Source organism: Oncorhynchus masou, chromosome 15 (genome assembly GCF_036934945.1).
Source record: "Oncorhynchus masou masou isolate Uvic2021 chromosome 15, UVic_Omas_1.1, whole genome shotgun sequence".
NCBI lineage: Eukaryota > Metazoa > Chordata > Actinopteri > Salmoniformes > Salmonidae > Oncorhynchus > Oncorhynchus masou.
In genome coordinates this window covers 14,619,656-14,642,361 of record NC_088226.1, presented here as the reverse complement: position 1 = coordinate 14,642,361, position 22,706 = coordinate 14,619,656, and the positions used below count along the sequence as shown (strand labels likewise).

The 22,706-nt window shown below is 41.4% G+C and overlaps 2 protein-coding genes across 2 annotated transcripts; one reads left to right on the top strand and one right to left on the bottom strand.

The window, feature by feature from the left end:
* The first annotated feature begins 413 nt into the window (after nucleotides 1–413).
* On the top strand, nucleotides 414–12,427 carry LOC135556810 (meiosis-specific coiled-coil domain-containing protein MEIOC-like). The gene is made up of 8 exons (XM_064990258.1): nucleotides 414–500; nucleotides 1,913–2,032; nucleotides 2,277–2,434; nucleotides 4,497–4,601; nucleotides 4,791–6,612; nucleotides 6,801–6,935; nucleotides 11,094–11,274; nucleotides 12,255–12,427. The coding sequence occupies exons 1-8, from the start codon at nucleotides 414–416 to the stop codon at nucleotides 12,425–12,427; spliced, it is 2,781 nt and encodes a 926-aa protein (XP_064846330.1).
* Nucleotides 12,428–13,661: 1,234 nt separating this feature from the next.
* On the bottom strand, nucleotides 13,662–22,208 carry LOC135555708 (coiled-coil domain-containing protein 43-like). The gene is made up of 5 exons (XM_064988390.1): nucleotides 21,962–22,208; nucleotides 15,652–15,742; nucleotides 15,369–15,513; nucleotides 15,126–15,172; nucleotides 13,662–14,711 (listed from the first exon to the last, which is right to left on the bottom strand). Exons 1-5 carry the CDS (start codon nucleotides 22,133–22,135, stop codon nucleotides 14,524–14,526), a joined length of 645 nt encoding a protein of 214 aa, XP_064844462.1. The 5' UTR covers nucleotides 22,136–22,208; the 3' UTR covers nucleotides 13,662–14,523.
* Between the last annotated feature and the right edge of the window lie 498 nt (nucleotides 22,209–22,706).

Sequence of the window (22,706 nt, the reverse complement as noted above, 5' to 3'; positions counted from 1 at the left end):
TTGGACGATATTATTGGGGATGCAGTCAAAAATGAATGAACAATGAACTGCAGCGAATTCGTAGTAATACATCAAATTAATAATAATTTAGCAGCAGTGAGCGGGTGGCATCGGTAATGAGTGTGTGTGTGTGTGTGTGTGTGTGTGTGTGTGTGTGTGTGTGTGTGTGTGTGTGTGTGTGTGTGTGTGTGTGTGTGTGTGCGTGCGTGTGTGTGTGTGTGTGTGTGAGTGAGTGAGTGTGAGTAAAAGTGACAGTGAAGGTGTGTGTGTGTCAGAGTGGGTAGAGACCTGTGGGATACTGCAGTTATTCTGCATTCTAACTACAGTTATTCTACAGTGTAGAGCAGTTATACTGCACTCTGACTGCAATCTTTTTTCGTAAGTGACGGGTGAGTCTGTTGGTCTGAGCCTTGATGCAATGGTCCCGCCTGCTGGACGGAAGCATGGGAGAAGAGTCCATGTCTCGGTTGGCTGGGTCTTTCTCAGACACCCCCTGGCATGTACGTCCTGGATGGCTTTGAGCTCACCCCCAGTGATGTGCTGGGCCATCCTCACCACTCTATGTAAGGCAGTGGCGGTTGGTGGCGTTTTAGAGGAGGAAGGGCATTTTTTTTAATGGACATGGCCTTATTTCTATTAGAGCATATTGGATAACTGTCATTCATATTCCATTCACCCAGTTCAATGTAACATCAATATTAATCTATCTATTAAAGCTATCTAGTAGGCCCACGCAAAAAAACTATAGACATAGCGACATCTTGTGGGTATTGTAGGACAATGCATTTGCATTGATGTCCAGAGATGTCCAGTCTCCAACTACATGTACAAGGGAAGTTTCTTCATATTTGGTTGAATAAATTGAGGTCCTGGACTTGACTAAGCACTATTTTTGCTATGACTTAGTTATTAGTATTAATTGTAAGACATGATTGTATACTTTATTAGGATATTGCCGACCATATGTTTACTTATTTAAAAAAGTTCGATGAAGATGATTCAAGAAAAGCAATACATGTTCAACAAAAATCCTTCACTTTGCATGAAAAAGCCTCATGATATAGTCCCTCATTGATAGTAAAATAGGATTCCCCCATCTTTTAATTTGATGAAAATGATTGGTTGCTATGCCCTTTATGTGTACAATTCCTATTTGAACCCATTGGGTGAAAAAGCTTCTTATGGACCAATCATCACCTTTGAGACAGTTAGTGATAAAAGAAGAGCATTTTATTCGCGGGGGTTGTTGTGAAGGTCTTGCTCGTGACGCTACTTTACAAAAGCGAGAAGAGCAACTGGCAAGCTCGAGATCAATACTTCTGTAGCTAGCCGCAATGTACTAGTGATTTCTCCTGTCATTTGTTTAAAGTCCGTTTGATTTAATTCATTTTTTTTGTACCCCTATACTTTTAAATCGTGAACATTTCAGCTGGGGAAATTCCCTATAGAAACGTTGTTTACAAGTGAATTTATGGAGGTAAGTAGCTAGCTAGCTAGCCCAGTTGGCTAACTAAATTTAGTTAGACATAAATCGTGTGACTGAGGGAGACAAGGGACACGAAAGCTAACTTAGGACAAAAATCAAACCGTCTGCTATTACTGTGTTTTTCAGAATACGTTGTTGATTGAACTCATAAAAGTTGTTTGTTTTGAGTGTTTTGGGTTTAGCTAGCTAGACACCTGCTGAGCATATTTCTTTCTATCTTTGTAACTAACTTAGCTAGTTAACGTCCGCAAACTTACTGTTGCTAGCTAACGTACAATTAATTACAATTTGACTTGGGCCAAGTTAGCATTGTGCAATACAATATGTTATTACCCTGCTAGCTGTATATCTAATAATCAAGATAGCTAGTCAATGAAACTCTATTGTTCTGTTGAATGTGTGTATGAATATCTTTGTAATGTTTAGTTAAATAATGCAGTGAAGAATAGAATAAGTGCAAGTTCAAGAGGAGTGAGAATGGCGTTTGATCGATTCCAGAGTGCATCATCAGGTTCAGACTCATTCTTTTCCTCAAATAAGCATCAGGTGAGACATTCAAAAGAAGTGTTTTACTTTTCTAGATTGCAGTTCATTACAATGTAGGCTATAGGTGATAAATAATTCAAGTGGTATGTTTATTAATGGTTTATATTAAGTAGCTAGTGTTTTAGGTATAAATTGGTATGAATTGTCTATTGTAGGCAAAAAAGAATCAGAATGCTATATCTCACCAGTGACTGGCTGACGTTTTCACTAGGGTTCATGAATTTCCATTTTTATTGTATCACAGACCTGTGGAACTGCGGACAATGAAAGACTCTTGCAGCCGTACATCCCCTTACCCGAATTCTTATTGTCAGAAGAACCTCCCATGTCCTACACACCCTGGTCTGCACAGGATGATCCATACCAACTCATTAATTGCACCCAGAACAATGTTCAAAGCAGGTACCTAAACTAACTACTTGTTTACATCCCTGTTAGTGAGCATTTCTCCTTTGACTTTTTCCACATTTTGTTACATTACAGCCTTATTAAAATTGATTGGGAAAAAATGTCCCCTCATCAATCTATTCAAATGCAACTCTCAGAATTGTACACTGACCTGGTCCATACTGTGTTTTGTCATACCAGTATTTAACATTGACAGTCTGAAGAATGTATTGGGAAAAGGAAGACCAAGTCTTAATTTATACTGAACAAAAATATAAAGTAAAGTGTAGGTTCCATGTTTCATGAGCTGAAATAAAAGACCCCAGAAAATTTCCATATGCACAAAAAGCTTATCTCTTCCAAATGTTGGGCACAAATTTGTTTACATCCCTGTTAGTGAGCATTTCTCCTTTGCCAGGAGAAACACAATGCCACAGGTGTCTCAAGTTTTGAGGGAGCGTGCAATTAGCCATGATGACTGCAGGAATGCCCACCCGAGCTGTTGCCAGAGAATTTAATCTTAATTTCTCTACCATACGCCATCTCTATCGTTTTAGAGAATTTGGCAGTACCTCCAACCGGCCTCACAACCGCAGACCACATGTATGGCGTTGTGTGGGCGAGCGGTTTGCTGATGTCAATGTTGTGAACACAGTGCCCCATGGTGGCAGTGGGGTTATGGCAGTGGTGGAAAAAGTACCCAATTGTCATACTTTAGTAAAAGTAAAGCTACCTTAATAGAAAATGACTCAAGTAAAAGTGAAAGTCACCCAGTAAAATACTACTTGAGTAAAAGTCTAAAAGTATTTGGTTTTAAGTATACTTAAGTATCAAAAGTAAATGTATTTAAGCATCAAAAGTAAAAGTATGAATAATTTCTAATTTCTTATATTAAGCAAACCAGTAGGCACAATTTTCGTGTTTTTTATTTATTTACAGATAGCCAGGAGCGCTCTCCAACACTCAGACATCATTTACAAACAACGTATTTGTGTTTAGTGAGTCCGCCAGATCAGAGGTAGTAGGGATGACCAGGGATGTCCTCTTAAGTGTGTGAATTGGACCATGCTCTGTCCTGCTAAGCATTCAAAATGTAACAAGTACTTTTGGGTGTCAGGAAAAATGTATGGAGTAAAAAGTACAACATTGTCTTTAGAAATAGTAGTAAAAGTAGTCAAAATATTAATTTTAAAGTACAGATACCCCCCAAAACGACTTAAGTAGTACTTTAAAGTATTTTTTACTTAAGGACTTTACACCACTGGGTTATGGTATGGGCAGGCATTAGCTACAGACAAAAAAATTAATTATATTTTATCAATGGCAATTTGAATGCAGAGATACCATGACGAGATCCATTTTCGTGCCATTTATTCACCGCCATCACCTCAGGTTTCAGCATGATAATGCACGGCTCCATATTGCAAGGATCCGTACTCAATTCCTGGAAGCTGGAAATGTCCCAGTTCTTCCATGGCCTGCATATTCACCAGACATGTCACCCATTGAGCATGTTTGGGATGCTCTGGATCAATGTGTATGACAGTGTCTTCCAGTTCCTGCCAATATCCAGAAACTTTGCACAGCCATTGAAGTGTAATTGGACAACATTCCACAGGCCACACTCAACAGCCTGGTCAACTCTATGCGAAGGAGATGTGTCGAGCTGCATGAGGCAAATGGTTGTCACACCATATACAGACTGGTTTTCTGATCCACTCCCATCTGTGACTAACAGATGCATATCTGTAATCCCAGTCATGTTAATATTAATGGTTTAGGGTCTAAGGAATTTATTTAAATTGACTGATTTCCTTATATGAACTGTAGCTCAGTAAAATCTTTGAAATTGTTGCGTGTTGCATTTATATTTTTGTTTATTATAATTTTATTGTACTGAAATCATAGAGAATGTTTCATACGTGATTTGAAGACACAAGGTGTTCATGAATACACTGTCCATTTGAAATTAAGTTGAACTTCTAATAACCACTAGACTTTTTCATATATGTTCCACTCCATGTAAATGGTCTTCTTTTTCACGTGTTTTGAAATGCTTATGTTTTAAATCTCCAAGGAATCTCCCAGATGGAAATGACTGTGGAAGTGAAGCTGATCTCTATGGGCTGGTGTCAAATATCTTGGAGGAGGCTGATCAAATGGACAGTTACTATACTGAAGAGTAAGTTATTCATTAGGAGGGTATTTTTTTGTCTTCAGTGATATGAGCTCATTTCTTTGTATTGGGAGGCAAATTAATGGGAATTGAAAATGGAAACCGCAACGTTTGCCAGTAATGACTTTGATACTTTCAATTATGTTTAAAAAAAAAAAACGTATTTAACCTTTCACTTTTCAACTCTCCTTTCAGGACATTATCCCAACTGAAATCTGTCTGGTCTCCCAAGTCAATGAGCGACGATTGCCAGCAGTACTTCCAGTCTGAGTCCAAAGTGCAGTCCAACTTTCTGCCGAACCATGTTTACCCTGAGTCTTTCAGTAAAGAACAAGGGCAGCCAATGAACAGAGGTTCCGAAGAGTTCTACCAGCGTTTCAACGGCTTTGATACCAGTGACCAGCAGTGGCTCCTCTCTTCCTGCAATGGAGACATGGACACTAGATACTCTCTACAGACCCAAGAGCTGCCGAAGCCGCCGGGGCTACCACTGCCCAACGTGGGGAACGCCTACCGTTCAAACACGAGGCCGAGTAAACACGAGTACAACACAGCTGAGAAGGTCGGAGGGTTCTGTGGGTCTGGGAACGCTCTTTCTGACCACATGGATGCTTTTGCACCCTCCTTCTGCCCCCAGAGCAAGATTAATAGCCAGTGCTTTGACCACTACTATGAAGAGTTCCCAGGCCAGATCAGCGCCAAGCCCAGAAGGACCAAGCAGTACACCATGCAAGAGGTCAACAAGCTGGCCAGCAACATCCAGACTCTGATGGTGGGTGAGCAGGACAACACATGTGGTAGGGAGCCCCAGAAACGGCAGAGTGTGCAGATGCAGTATGACAACATCATTGCCGAACAGAGGAACTTCTCCAACACAAGGATGCCTGGGCAAAGCACTCAAGCCATGCAGTTTAAGAAGGAACTAGGAGGGGAGTATGGAGCCATGCAGAGGGAGACTGATGGAGGAATGAAGAACAAAGAGCTGCTACAGAGTGACTTTGATTCCAAAGACTTATCTGGATTTGGTCCACAACACGTTGAGTATTTCCAAAAAACAAAATCACTCTCAGCGTCTTTCAATCCTACAATTTCTCACCAAAACAAGATGGCTGTCCAGAAAGGAAGCAATCCCCTCTCTACGGGCCTTAGTCTGAACCAGTACCATTATAGCCAGCAGAACCCGTTGCAGAACAAACTCAAGCCGCAGCATCAGCAGCCAATGGGAAACTGTTTTTCCTCTCGGCCGTCCAAGATGCTGTCCCACTCTGTGTCTGAGTTTGTACCTCAGCACTCCCACCAGATGCAGAGAGGACCACCACCGTGCATCCAGGACTACAGTCAGGGGGACGGGCCCAGCCTCCACAGCAGCAGGGCAGGACAGAACCAGGTCAGGATGGGCATGGGCGGGCTGAGGAGGGGAGCCAGTGACAGTGACTTTGAGATGCAGCTGGACAAGAGCAGGATGCACATGGCTGGGCTGGTGGCTGATGGCTGCTCCCCCACTCAGTGCTTGGATGGGAAGACAAGGCCCCAGACCAGCACTCACATGACAGGAGACGGGGACAAGAAGCAGGGGCTCCTGCAGAACCCTTACCTCGACCTACTCGGCAGCATGTATGGCTCTCAGAGATTCGGCGGAGGAAACGGCACAGTCAATGCAGGGAAGAACCCAACCTTTCTGCCTTGCATGTATCAGGCTGTGAATGACCCCAGACAGAACTCCTGCCACATGTCTTTGAACTCTGCCAGCTTCAACTCCAGATCCTCCTTCCCCTACGGCGGTTCCATCCCCCCCATGGACCTGTGTGACCTGCTGCCAGACGGGGAGTTTGCAGCTTTCAACCCTTACCTCAATGACATGATGGGCTCCAGTGGAGAGAACCCCTACCCAGGGATGATGGGAGGCCTCCGCTCCCCAAGGATAATGAGAAACCGTGGAGGACCCATGAGCCAGCTCCACTTCCACCTGGAGGAGTGCTATGAGCAGTGGAGAGTCCTGGAGAAGGAGAGAAAGAAGGTGAGCAATAAAAATGAGTGGTTCATTTAGTGGGAATATTTTTGTTTCTTGTGATCATCTTGAAATTCTTATTATTTATCTGATTATGCTGCAATACAATACTTGATAAGAATGACTCCCAAACTAGGATTACAATGTATAGTTCGATTGGTTGGCATTAAGTGTTTTTTTAATATTATGTGTTTTAGACAGAGGACATCCTTACCAAGAGTTATCCTGGAAAGCGGATTTCTGTGGTGACCAGCAGTGCCCTCCCAAAAATCCCACCTAACCCTTCCAGAGTGGACCGTCTCATCGTGGACCAGATCCGAGAACAAGCCAAGGTGAGAAATATTCATTCTTAAAAGTCTAAGCCTGGGGGGGGATTCTAAGCTGACATATGGAATTGTTTTAAGATGGTCATGCTATGGATCATTTAGCTATTTGATTTAGAATTTTAGGACCCCTTTAGGTATCAAAATCTATATTTTTAAAGATTTGATAAAATATTGAATTTGGCCTTTACTACTATAGAAACGCATTGAATAACACATTCATACAGTAAATTCGTAAAGTATCCATTGACTTTTTCCACATTTTGTTACATTACAGCCTTATTAAAATTGATTGGGAAAAAATGTTCCCTCATCAATCTATACACAATACCCCATAATGACAAAGCGGAAGCAGATTTTCAGAAATGTTTGCAACTTTATTAAAAATAAAAAACATGAATACCTTATTTGCATAAGTATTCAGACCCTTGTGTCGAGGCACAGATCTGGGGAAGGGTACCAAAACATTTCAGCAGCATTAAAGGTCCCCCAAAACACAGCAGCCTCCATCATTCTTATATGGAAGAAGTTTGGAACTACCAAGACTCTTCCTAGAGCTGGCCGCCCGGCCAAACTGAGCAATCGGGGGAGAAGGGCTTGGTCAGGGAGGTAACCAAGAATCCGATGGTCACGCTGACAAAGCTCCAGAGTTCCTCTGTGGAGATGGAAGACCATTCCAGAAGGACAACCATTTCTGCAGCACTCCAGCAATCAGGCCTTAATGGTAGAGTGGCCAGACGGAAGCCACTCCTCAGTAAAGATCCACATGACAGCCCGCTTGAAGTTTGCCTTAAGGCACCTAAAGGACTCTTAGACCATTAGAAACAAGATTCTCTTGCCTAATGAAACCAATATTGAACTCTTTGACCTGAATGCCAAGCGTCACTTCTGGAGGAAACCTGGCACCATCCCTACGGTGGTGTATGGTGGTGGCAGTATCACGAATCATGGTAAGACCCAGATGCAGACTGTCGAAGTAACAATGTTTAATGTTCCAACAGAGGCAAGCAGTAGACAGGTCAAGGCAGGCAAAGGTTGGTGATCCAGAGGGAGGCAGAGGTACAGGTCGGCAGGCAGGGTCAGGGGCAGGCAGAGTGGTCAGGCAGGTGGGCTTAGAGTCAGGACAGGCAAGGGTCAAAACCGGGAGGACTAGCAAAAGGAGAATAAAAGCAGGAGTACGGGAAAACACGCTGGTTGACTTGAAAAACATACAAGACCAACTGGCAACAAACAGACAGAGAACACAAGTATAAATACACAGGGGATAATAGGGAAGCGGGGTGACACTTGGAGGGGGATGGAGACAAGCACAAAGACAGATAAAACAGATCAGGGTGTACAGGCAGCATCATGCTGTGGGGATGTTTTTCAGCTGTGGGGACTGGTAGACTAGTCAGGATCGAGGGAAAGATGAACATAGCAAGGTACAGAGAGATCCTTGATAAAAACTTGCTCCAGAGTGCTCAGGACCTCCGACTAGGGCAAAGGTTCACCTTCCAACAGGACAACAACCCTAAGCACACAGCCAAGACAACGCAGGAGTGGCTTCAGGACAAGTCTCTGAATGTCCTTGAGTGGCACGGCCAGAACCTGGACTTGAATCTGATCGAACATCTCTAGAGAGACCTGAAAATAGCTGTGCAGCAACGCTGGCCATCCAACCTGACAGAGCTTGAGATAATCTGCAGAGAAGAACTCCCCAAATACAGTTGTACCAAGCGTGTCATACCCAAGAAGACTCAAGGCTGAATATTTATGTAAATGTTATATTTTAACTTTTTTATTTTATTTATAAATTTGCAAACATTTTAAAAACCTTTTCATGCTTTGGCATTATGGAGTATTGCGTAGATTGATGAGGGGGGGAAAAGCAATTTAATCCATTTTAGAATAAGGCTTTAACAAAAAAAATGGGGGTCAAGGGGTCTGAATACTTCCCAAATGCACTGTAAATGGCAAAAAATACAGTAAAAAAAAGTTTTTTTAAGAAACAGGGTTTCGAAGTGTTTGTCCAATATCTAGGAGATATAAAGAAAGCTTTGGATATATATATACAGTTGAAGTCTGAAGTTTACATACATTTAGGTTGGAGTCATTAAAACTCATTTTTCAACCACTCCACAAATTTCTTGTTAACAAAGTATAGTTTTGGCAAGTCAGTTAGGACATCTACTTTGTGCATGACACAAGTCATTTTTCCAACAGACAGTTTGTTTCACTTGTAACTTACTATCACAATTCCAGTGGGTCAGATGTTTACATACACTAAGTTGACTGTGCCTTTAAACAGCTTGGAAAATTCCAGAAAACTATGTCATGGCTTTAGAAGCTTCTGATAGGCTAATTAACATAATTTGAGTCAATTAGAGGTGTACCTGTGGATGTATTTCAAGGCCTGCCTTCAAACTCAGTGCATCTGCTTGATATCATGGGAAAATCAAAAGTGATCAGCCAAGACATCAGAAAAAAAATTGTAGACCTCCACAGGACTGGTTCCTCCTTGGGAGCAATTTCCAAACGCCTGAAGTTACCACGTTCATCTGTACAAATAATAGTACGCAATTATAAACACCATGGGACCACGCAGCCGTCATACCGCTCAGGAAGGAGATGCGTTTTGTCTCCTAGAGAAGAACGTACTTTGGTACAAAAAGTGCAAATCAATCCCAGAACAACAGCAAAGGACCTTGTGAAGATGCTGGAGGAAACAGGTCCAAAAGTATCTATAGCCACAGTAAAACGAGTCCTATATCAACATAACCTAAAAGGCCGCTCAGCAAGGAAGAAGCCACTGCTCCAAATCCGCCATAAAGAAGCCAGACTACGGTATTCAACTGCACATGGGGACAAAGATCGTACTTTTTGGAGAAATGTCCTCTGGGCTGATGAAACAAAAATATAACTGTTTGGCCATAATGACCATCGTTATGTTTGGAGGAAAAAGGGGGAGGCTTGCAAGCCTGAAGAACACCATCCCAACCGTGAAGCACGGGGATGGCAGCATCATGTTGTGGGGGTGCTTTGCTGCAGGAGGGACTGGTGCACTTCAGAAAATAGATGGCATCATGAGGACAGAAAATTGTGGATATATTGAAGTAGCATCTCAAGACATCAGTCACGAATTTAATGCTTGGTCTCAAATGGGTCTTCCAAATGGACAATGACCCCAAGCATACTTCCAAAGTTGTGGCAAAATGGCTTAAGGACAACAAAGTCAAGGTATTGGAGTGGCCATCACAAAGCTCTGACCTCAAACCTATCGACAATTTGTGGGCAGAACTGAAAAGGCGTGTGCGAGCAAGGAGGCCTACAAACCGGATTCAGTTGCACCTGCTGTCAGGAGGAATGGGCCAAAATTCACCCAACTTATTGTGGGAAGCTTGTGGAAGGCTACCTGAAACATTTGACCCAATTTAAACAATCTAACGGCAATGCTACCAAATACTAATTGAGTTTAACTGACCGACTGGGAATGTGATGAAAATTAAATCTGAAATAAATCATTTTCTCTACTATTATTCTGACATTTCACATTCTTAAAATAAAATAGTGATCCTAACTGACCTAAAGGGAACAGGGGATTTTTACTATGATTAAATGTCAGGAATTGTGAAAAACTGAGTTTAAATGTATTTGGCTAAGGTGTATGTAAACTTCCGCCTTCAACTGTATATATTTTTTACACATATTTAACTCATTTTTTGGGTAGGCGCAAAACTACCATCATATGTCCATACATTTTGTATAACCAGTACCAGTTACCTACAGACGAGTCCCATGACACTTGGGGCCGCATTAGTTTGTAGGCCAAATGCAGATGCCGAAGTGCGACATCGACAGATGTGGTGGAAAGAGACGCACCCAATGCAGAGATCTCTAGGTTTAACTGACGGATTTTAATGTGGATTTAAAAAAAAATATGTTACTTAGATTGACGCACTGGTGCGTGAATCGACTCCAGGAGGTTAAATGTCCACTTTGGAATTTTAGGATTGGGTGATGGCTAATTCCATGCAAGTTGGTATGAGTGTTGATAGAAGAGTAGATTAAGACCAATACATGAATACCAGTTGCTGTAGGCTAGATGAACACCCATCAAGTTCTGCAAGTGTTTCAAAATGCATTTGAATAATTTTTTATGGAATTTATTTTCCTCTTATATCATAGGTGGTGAGCCTTCTGGGTAAAATGGAGCGTCTGCGTAGCTTCCCCCTCCATGCCAATATCTGTTCAGCACTGGACAGACACCTCGAGGCTATTTACATTACCCAGGCCAGACGCAAGGAGGAATTTGTCAACACTTCAAACCGTCAGAGACAGGCCAGCACACATTTCAGAGAGGACAGAGGTAACTCAACACTAAGTCATTAATGAGCCGCAGCTAGTTCTAAACAACTAAATCCCCTAGCATTTGTCTGTGCATTGTCTTCTAATTTAGTTTTAGATTTATTCTGGAAATATGGCTGCCATTTTTTATTCTGTAGAGCCTTTTATATTTTATTTCCTTGAAAGAGCAAATAACAAAGCCTATCTTCTACATTTGCCTTTTCGTGTTTGGGATGAGCAGCATTTGTCAGCTCTGATGATGAGGCCTAAAAACCAGTGGTGGAAAAAAATACCCAATTGTCATACTTGAGTAAAAGTAAAGTAAAGATACCTTAATAGAAAATGACTAAAGTAAAAGTGAAAGTCACCCAGTAAAATCCTAAAAGTCTAAAAGTATTTTCTTTTAAATATACATAGGTATCAAAAGGAAAAGGATAAATCCTTTCAAATTCTTTATATTAAGCAAACCAGATGGCACCATTTTTTTTTTTTTTTTTTTTTACTTCATGCGACGAGCAATCCCGGATCCGGGATCCTATTTATAGTCTCAAGCTCATTAGCATAACGCAACATTAACTATTCATAAAAATCGCAAATGAAATGAAATAAATATATTTGATCTCAAGCTTAGACTTGTTATTAATAGATAGCCAGGGGCATGCTCCAACACTCAGTCTTAATTTACCAAGGAAGCATGTGTTTTCTGCCAGATCAGAGGCAGTAGGGATGACCAGGGATGTTCTCTTGATAAGTGTGAATTAGACAATTTTCCTGTCCTGCTAATCATTAAAAATGTTATGAGTACTTTTGGGTGTCAGGGAAAATATATGGAGTAAAAAGTACATAGTTTTTTTTTAGGAATGTAGTGAAGTAAAAGTTGTAAAAAATATAAATAATCAAGTACAGATACCCCAAAAAACTACTTAAGTAGTACATTCAAGTATTTTTTCTTAATTACTTTACACAACTGCTGTCTTATTTTTTTGCCTGTATTCCTGCTAGATATACTGCTACTTGCTACAGCACTGAGGGGTCTGTGTTTGACCACAAGGAAGTCCCGCACTGCCCTGTGGTGTGCCCTACAGATGACCCTACCCAAGTCCAACACGGACAAGCTGGATGAGCAGAGCACCTCTGAGGAGACCAGCCCAGGGAGAACACTTATCCAGTTCTGATGCCACTGAGCTACCCTATGGTTCACATGTGACATTCACTCACGTTCATGCTATAGATGTTGCTGAGAGCAAGACCAGTGAGGAGCATTAGGCCAGATGAAATTTTGATCACATCATTAGACAGAACAAAAGGAATTCTTGTATGTAGGCTCAGTTTGAGCAAATAGAGGAAATTAATTATTTTTTGGAGAGTATCAGTCTTATTTAAAATCTATCCTAAAGCAGGTGGTTCAGAGCATTGTAATGGGATAACCAGGGGTGCATTTATTTTAAATGGCAGTACAATTCTATTATGCTGTTGAATTGAGAATCCCCATAATCCCTTCAGCCCCAGTAATTCCCTGTTAACGAGCTTCTATTTGGAACATGAGAGAGAGCAGAGCCTGATCAGATATGTTGGTGGTGATAACTGTAGAATATACAGTATTACATTCATCAGTATTGTCAACTACCTTAGAGCTAGGGTCCTTGCAGTCATTGCAAGGAAAATGAGTTTAATTGACCTTAGTGGCCACAAATGTACAATTTGATTGATAGTTGCTCTTGGGCTAGGGGAATTCATAATATGAAATGTGTTAAGGCTTAATTTATCTTCAAAATCACCACATTTTGTGATTAGGGTCATCGAAAATAATGGGAATCTTGGAAAGGCCGAATATTATTTAAAGACACTATTTATAATTATTAAAACATGGCAGTCATTTGAATGTTTTCCTGATTGTTTTACTTATTTATTTGAATGTGATTTGACATTCAGTTCTCTAATATGCTTCTTAACAACCAATAATTGTGGATAAGTGATCATTGCCTCCTCTTAAGTTGAGTGGATATGGCAATGGGAACCACTTTTCTGTCATATTCCATGTTAACATACCAATCAATCGTCAACTTGAAGCATTGTGTTTCCTCGGTTTACCTGAAAAGCAACATAGTCAGTGTATTGTTTTTACTTACTCTCAGTAGGTTAGAAATTTGGACTGGTCATGCATTGATGTTAATTAAATCTTATGTTATTCTTATTTTGAATTTAGTTCTCTGAATGTTAATCAAGCTGCATTAAAGCTCATTTCAAAACATAAGAATTAAGTTTGATGGACACATACTATCAATGACATAATACACACTCGTAAGACAGGTGGCAAACATGTTCAAACCCCTGTATTTTTAATGTTCCTGTTTGAAATTGTATGTTTCACGATAATTGTTTGTTTTATTAATTCAAAAAACAATAAAGCTCTTTAAAATGGCATTTATTTATTCAAAAAATGTTGAAAATGAACCCCATTGCCATTCTGCAAACATTGTACATGATATAATCGAGGTATACAGTATCAACCACCACGTTGTTCTGATTCTCATACAAGAGAGTGCATAGACAGTACATGAAGACTGGGGTGACAAACTGAATGTATTTAATATGACAATGCCTTGAGTGAATCCATCTCCAAAGAGGAAAAGCATTTGCAACACATTGGGTCAATCTTTGAGTGAGTTAAGATCCCATAGAGCACTTCCCCTTCCTTTTACTACAATAAAGTAATTGCAGAACATTTGAATGCCATTTAAAAACATTTATCTTGGAAAAGTATTACTTAAACTGGGCAAACATTTTAGAGCGAAGGTTTGCATGCTACATCTATTGAATGACTATTCATTTTCAGAGACAGTCTCCCTATTAGTAGAGGCATATTGAAAAGGAGGCAATGATACAGAAACATCTGCCTCTTTAGTATCAACATGGTAGGATGAAAGATGCAGGCAAGAGCTTGTGCAGGTTGATCATAGCAAGTAGAGATAGACTATTAATGTTGGCTTTTCATAGAGTCACTGATTTACTTTAATCACAGTTGAGGAGAAAGAACACATTGTAGATGTTTCCCAGTTTTAGATAAAGCTTGATGACTGAAACCAATAGAAAACTAAAATGGTAATTGGTTAAAACAATTAATGTCCAGACAAGTTCTTGTTACAATGTCATGTTACAATCATAAGGGTGGAAAATAAGGGATAGGTAAAAATAGATGTTGATTTCAGTTTTTTTTATCCAGTAACAAAACATTTCATGTGACAATGTCCCAAGGTGTCATTTGTTTTTCTCATCTTTTGCGTTCCCCTTTCTGTGTGCGTTTCTTCTCCTTGTCCTTCCTGTCCTGCCTGGCTAGTTTATCCTTCTCACGCTGCATCTTGTCCGTCTCTTTCTTCTTATGCGAGTCTTCCTTAGCCTGGTCCCTCTGCTGTTTCTTCCTGCTCAAAACCTCCTCCACGTTGGTGTTCTTAAACAGGGCTGAGGCGACCAGTAAAGGAGTTTCACAGCAAAACCAACATCCCTATTCCTAAAGCATCTCAGAGTAGGAGTCAGGTTTCCCCAAAACATTTAATCAAGATTTAATAGGCAACACGGATCCTGGATCAGCACTCTCATTCCAAGGCGCACAGACCAAAATGTACTATTACCTGGGTTAAGAAGTTGACGGTGCCATAAGTGGTCTTTAAAAATATAGTACTGTTTAAATATTACTTAATGCAGTAAACAATACATTTGCACTCCATTTTAGTCATTTAGCAAACACTTATCCAGAGTGACACAGTTAGTGCATTCATCTTAAGATAGCTAGGTGGGACAACCACATATCACAGTAAGTACATTTTCCCTCAATAGGAGTTATAGGAGGAGTAATGGGAGGCATTGGCAGGATACATTTATCACCACTGGGGGGAAAAGCCTGCTCCTCCTCTTCAGCTTCAGTGTTGATGTCAAGGAAATGTGAAAAATAGTGCTCCTCATTGCAGTCACATAAAAATGAACATTTTGGGAAACACTGCTTTCATTATAAATTTCAGAAATAAACACTTAAGACATTTAGAGGTGTATAGGTTTAACAAGGGGCAAAGCATAACTGTAGGGGCACACAATAGGTGCAATATATTGAGCCAAGGATATTCTTCATCATCTGTGATATTGGCATATTGAGCCAGGACTGCTTCTTTAGCTTCTTTCCTCTTCCTGGACTCCTGAGATACTTCCTTCTGTTTCACCACAATCTGTGCCTGCTTCTCTATCAGATTGGCAATGGCCAGTACCTCAGCTAAAGACAGAGAGAGAGGGAGGGAGGAAATTCAACAGATAATTCATACAACGGCTGCTCCAGCTATTACCTCTTGTCTGAAAGTACAGCTTGAATAATTTGTCTTTTAAGTTTCTAGCTTTTGATTTATGTTCATACCATCCTCCTTGTTTTTGGTTGCCGACCGGGCACAGCTCTCAGCCCACTGACTAATGATCTCTTTGCAGACATCTTCAAGTTTCTCATCCTCCTGTGCATGGAAGACCGTAGAGAATGGAGATGCAATTAGTGAATTTGAACATCATTACTTTGAGACAAATATGGTTAGATGCAGCCCAATATGGCAACTTTAGTATGGACGAATGGGTGTGTTGAAAGGAGTGGGTGTATGGAAAATGAATCAGCTAATTGGGCAGATGTTGGCACTCAAGACCATTTTGCGTTGCTGATTGGGCTGCATGACGAGTCGATAAGCCGGTGACCAGTGTACAGGTGTTGTATCGGCCAGCCCGCCAACCTAAAGTGCTTCCGACTGGGCAGCTGTATCGCGGTTGTGTCGCCGGTGGAAGCCAACATGAGCATTCCCTCCACTGATTTTATTTCAAGTAGAAAAGCAGCCTATACAAAAAAATAGCATTTATTTGAAAATGTTTAGGTCCATTATAATTTATAGATGTTCAAGAGTGGCCAGGAGTGTTTAACCCAAAGTATATATATATATATTTTTTTTTTAACTCAAACCTCCTGCCGGGCCAGATTGGGACAAGTGGTCAAACCCAGTGGCTCACAAACTATGGGGGGCGCGAGGGGTCGGCAGTCTGGCGTTCAACGTACTCTTGAAAGTTGTAATAGTAGATTGTACAATGTTCCATTTTGAAATTGGGTAGTGCATCATCAGATTTCCTCTTGTCATGTCAGTCATTGCATACATTAGAGAGCTATTTATTACTTGTCAGAAATGTCCAGATCAACTTGCCCAGTGGTTCTCAAACGTTTTATAGTCCCGTACCCCTTCAAACATGCAACATCCAGCTGCGTACCCCCTCTAGCACCAGGGTCAGCGCACTCTCAAATGTTGTTTTTTTGCCATCATTTTGTCATGACGTTGGCCTGGGGGTAGGTTTATGACAGTCATAAATACCTCTTCCCCCCTTTTTCCTCTCTCTACCCTACTGATGTGACATTTGTAAATCCCTTGGTTAACATAGAGATTCTGGGAACATCAGAAGGTGGGGGGAAATGAACTATATTCTGGTAATCCGACCAATTGAACATATGTGGTGGTACTTAATGAATATGATGTCAGTTCGGTTGTCATCTGAGACATTCTCATCAATGATAGGATGACAAACTCTACAGTGAAAAGTCTGCACATTGTAGTTATCGGATTCACATGGAATTGTTCAATTTAAAATGTTTGAATATAAAATTATTGGTGAAGAGATTAAATGTAATTTTAGCTTCCAAATGAGAGATTTTGGGGTTTTCATAAGGTTAGGGCTCTGCTCAATCAGTGGCCCGCCCCTGTGAAGAGACATGGATTATAAAACTTTTCATACACACCCTTCTCGCTCCACTATATAAAGCTTTGATGAAAATGTAACCTCCTGTTCCGAGGATGTGAGGACGACGGTCGGATGTCAGAATGGTTCAGATAATAACTACAGAACGAAGCCAACCTCAGCGTGAGCTTTGGTTGCGAACGGTATTAACTTTGAACTCTTATTGACTACAGAAGTGATACCTACTAGCTGTTGAGTTAGCAACAGCAGCCGCAAACGTGGGCTAGGAAAGAACAAACAGAGTATCCCGTCTACCACACTACGGCGTTACTACAACGTATCTAATTTACCACGAGATACATTCTTCAAAGGACTCTGTTGGGCAACACGGCCTTCTGTGAAATCAAACTGTCCACTTAGGAAGCAACACTGATTAACAATACATTTCACATGCTGTTGTGCAAATGGAATAGACAACAGGTGGAAATTATAGGCAATTAGCAAGACACCCCAATAAAGGAGTGGTTCCTAGGATAGGATAAAGTAATCCTTCTCACCCCCCCCTAAATGATTTAGATGCACTATTGTAAAGTGGCTGTTCCACTGGATGTCAGACGGTGAATTCACCAATTTGTAAGTCGCTCTGGATAAGAGCGTCTGCTAAATGACTTAAATGTAAATGTAATGGTTCTGCAGGTGGCAACCACAGACCACTTCTCAGTTGCTATGCTTCCTGGCTGATGTTTTGGTCACTTTTGAATGCTGGCGGTGCTTTCACTCTAGTGGTAGCATGAGACGGAGTCTACAACCCACACAAGTGGCTCAGGTAGTGCAGCTCATCCAGGATGGCACATCAATGCGAGCTGTGGCAAGAAGGTTTGCTGTGTCTGTCAGCGTAGTGTCCAGAGCAAGGAGGCGCTACCAGGAGACAGGCCAGTACATTAGGAGACGAGGAGGAGGCCGTAGGAGGGCAACAACCCAGCAGCAGGACCACTACCTCCGCCTTTGTGCAAGGAGGAGCAGGAGGAGCACTGCCAGAGCCCTGCAAAATGACCTCCAGCAGGCCACAAATGTGCATGTATCTGCTCAAACGGTCAGAAACAGACTCCATGAGGGTGGTATGAGGGCCCGACATCCACAGGTGGGGGTTGTGCTTACAGCCCAACACCGTGCAGGACGTTTGGCATTTGCCAGAGAACACCAAGATTGGCAAATTCGCCACTGGTGCCCTGTGCTCTTCACAGATGGGGCGGCAGCGTAGCCTAGTGGTTAGAGCGTTGGACTAGTAACCAGAAGGTTGCAAGTTCAGACAAGGTACAAATCTGTCGTTCTGCCCCTGAACAGGCAGTTAACCCACTGTTCCTAGGCAGTCATTGAAAATAAGAATTTGTTCTTAACTGACTTGCCTAGTTAAATAAAGGTAAAATAAAATAAATAAATAAACAGATGAAAGCAGGTTCACACTGAGCATGTGACAGAGTCTGGAGACGCCATGGAGAACGTTCTGCTGCCTGCAACATCCTCCAGCATGACCGGTTTGGCGGTGGGTCAGTCATGGTGTGAGGTGGCATTTCTTTGGGGGGGGCCGCACAGCCCTCCATGTGCTCGCCAGAGGTAGCCTGACTGCCATTAGGTACCGAGATGAGATCCTCAGACCCCTTGTGAGACCATATGCTGGTGCAGTTGGCCCTGGGTTCCTCCTAATGCAAGACAATGCTAGACCTCATGTGACTGGAGTGTGTCAGCAGTTCCTGCAAGAGGAAGGCATTGATGCTATGGACTGGTCCGCCCGTTCCCCAGACCTGAATCCAATTTAGCACATCTGGGACATCATGTCTCGCTCCATCCACCAACGCCACGTTGCACCACAGACTGCCCAGGAGTTGGCGGATGCTTTAGCCAGGTCTGGGAGGAGATCCCTCAGGAGACCATCCGCCACCTCATCAGGAACATGCCCAGGCGTTGTAGGGAGGTCATACAGGCACGTGGAGGCCACACACACTACTGAGCCTCATTTTGACTTGTTTTAAGGACATTACATCACAGTTGGATCAGCCTGTAGTGTGGTTTTCCACTTTAATTTTGAGTGTCACTCCAAATCCAGACCTCCATGGGTTGGATAAATTTGATTTCCATTGATAAGTTGTGTGATTTTGTTGTCAGCACATTCAACTATGTAAAGAAAAAAGTACTTAATAAGAATATTTCATTCATTCAGATCTAGGATGTGTTATTTTATTGTTCCCTTTATTTTTTTGAGCAGTGTATTTAGAATGCATAAGATACTGTATTTACGACAGAGACATTGCTTCTCCCTGAGTTTCTGAAGAAAGTTATTTGTGTCTGGCCGTTTTGAGTCTGTAATCGAACCCACAAACGCTAATGCTCCAGATACTCGACTAGTGTAAAGAAGGCCAGTTTTATTGCTTCTTTAAATCAGAACAGTTGTCATTATTGCAAAAGTGTTTTCTAATGATCAATTAGCCCTTTAAAATAATCAACTTGGATTACCTAACACAGCGTGCCATTGGAACACAGGAGTGATGGTTGCTGATAACAGGTCTCTATCTACATAGCTGTACATTCCATAAAAAAGCAGTAGTTTCCAGCTACAATAGTCATTTACAACATTAATGTCTACACTGTATTTCTGATCAATTTGATGTTATTTTAATGGACATTTTTTTTTGCTTTTCTTACAAAAGCAAGGACATTTCTAAGTGACCACCAACTTTTGAACAGTAGTGTGCGTGTGTAAATATATACACACACACAAAGTGGAAGTCGGAGGTTTACATACCCTTAGGTTGGAGTCATTAAAACTCGTTTTTCAACCACTTCACAAATTTCTTGTTAACTATAGTTTTGGCAAGTCAGTTAGGACATCTACTTTGTGTATGACAAGTCATTTTTCCAACAATTGTTTACAGACAGATTAGTTCACTTAAAACTCACTATCACAATTCCAGTGGGTCAGAAGTTTACATACACTAAGTTGACTGTGCCTTTAAACAGCTTGGAAAATTCCAGACAATTATGTCATGGCTTTAGAAGCGTCTGATAGGCTAATTGACATAATTTGTGTCAATTGGAGGCATAGCTATGGGTGTATTTCAAGGTCTATCTTCAAACTCAGTGCCTCTTTGCTTGATATCATGGGAAAATCAAAAAAAAATCAGCCAAGACCTCAGAAAAAAATTGTAGACCTCCACAAATCTGGTTCATCCTTGGGAACAATTTCCCAACTCCTGAAAGGTACCACGTTCATCTGTACAAACAATAGTACGCAAGTATAAACACCATGGGACCACGCAGCTGTCATACCGCTCAGGAAGAAGACGCGTTCTGTCTCCTAGAGATGAACATTATTTGGTGCGAAAAGTGCAAATCAATCCCAGAACAACAGCAAAGGATCTTGTGAAGACGCTGGAGGAAACAGGTACAAAAGTATCTATATCCACAGTAAAACGAGTCAAATGTCGACATAACCCGAAAGGCCGCTCAGCAAGGAGGAAGCCACTGCTCCAAAACCGCCATAAAAAAGCCAGACTACGGTTTGCAAAGCCAAGGTATTGGAGTGGCCATCACAAAGCCCTGCCCTCAATCCCAGAGAACATTTGTGGGCAGAACTGAAAAAGAGTGTGTGAGCAAGGAGGCCTGCAAACCTGACTCAGTTACATCAGCTCCATCAGGAGGAATGGGCCAAAATTCACCCAACTTTTTGTGGGAAGCTTGTGGAAGGCTGCACAAAACATTTGACCTAAGTTTTAAAAAATTAAAGGCAATGCTACCAAATACTAATTGAGTGTATGGAAACTTCTGACCCACTGGGAATGTGATGTAAGAAATAAAAGCTTAAATAACTATACTCTTCTGACATTTCACATTAGTTTAATAAAGTGGTGATCCTAACTGACCTAAAACAGGAAATGTTTACTAGGATTAAATGTCAGGAATTGTGAAAAACGGAGTTTAAATGTATTTGGCTAAGGTGTATGTAAACTACCAACAACTGTGATATATTTTACGTTAATCACATTATTTGGCTTATCACTGACGGCATTGTGCCGTACACCCCAGTTTGGGAATACCTGTACTAGCCCATGTCAGCTAACGTTTTTGTATTTAGCCAATAAATGTTGTAATGTTTGAGTCACTCAAATATTAAATGAACACACATTAGACATGGCAAAATGTATAGAATTGCAAGACAATTAGCTCAAATATTATCTGCACGTCATGACAAAATGTGTAGAATTTATGGAACTAAACGTTCAACCTTCCAAATGTTCTCTCAACAAGAAGGCTGAACAGTTTGTCATGAACAGTGCTTGTGCCCATAGAAATAGATGTGGCGCTCACGCGCATTCTTCCACAATGCTGAAATAGTGCCACTACTTTTCTTTCGAGACTCCCACACGCCACATTGAGCTGCAGTTACCCCTTTCTCATTTGAGAGCAAGTGGGAAGGACGTCGTGTCAGTATAATGTGTTATGTCAGGTGTTGCCAAATTTTGGAGTAGCCTACTGAGCATGTAGGCTTTCTCCAACCCTGATCTAACAAACTTGATTCAACTGAACCTGACGAGCAGCTGATTAGTGAAAACTAAATCCTGCAAATGGGTTGGTACCCAGTAGCTCTCGGGGCATGGCCACCCTGCTGTATGTCATAACCATCTGTCTGGAGAGTTCCACCGAAGTCTCAACACGGGCTAACCGGCTAATAATAGAATGGGTCTGGACAATTTCAGGTTTGATTCGCCTAACCCCCATCTCCAAATATGGCTAATGGTAGATTGACACGTCGCTAACGTTGTTACCAGTTAGTTATATGGGAACAGATCGATTGTAGTCACTCAGTTGTTAGATAGCGTAGTTAACACCCACTTGTAACCATTGAGCACGTTAGCCAGCTATTGACTAACTTACCGCGGCGCAAGCATGGCATGTCTGCCCGCTATATTTACCAGAAACGCAGATAGAATTCCCAGCAGTGCGTCCTCCTTCTCTTCGTCACTCTCCTCCTCTTGAAGTATTCCTAAAATATAAGCTCCATACACTTCCTGGTCCACTTCCAAGGAGTCGAGTCGATCATTCAGCCACTTCTCAAACTCCCCGGCATCTGCCATGGACGCCGCCATCTTGGCCGTTCGGGGTCTTCCACACCCTACGACGATCCGCGTGTATTGCCTGCTAGATTAAACTTGGTTGCTGCCTCGTACACTGTTTTAGTGATTGCCAGGAAATATTTAATAATTTACATTATTGCATTTTAGGAGGGATAATTAATCAACTACATAATCCATTTGAAATGTTATTCATTCGTTCATAGACGTTAGAATTATTTTTAAAAACTTCATGCGAGATGATGTGACCAATTGATACATTTAAATTATATCCGTGAATCAAACGACATAGTTAACACACCCCTATAATAAAATGTTCATGGGATTTTATCATGCTATTCTATGAGATTCGAGAGACTCCACCGCCCTGACTCAGGTGACGTGGACACAGATGTGGTTCTCTACTTTTCACCACTGGGTGGGAGTATAAGACATAGTCTGATTTTTTTAGTCAAGTATATTTTTTCTCCAGTTCTACAGCCTAAAAAGTTTATATTTGCCTACAATTTTTTTATATCTTATCTCACATGCATGACCATCACCTGGATATGCTGAAAGATTGTTGTGCATCTAAATGTATCCCTGG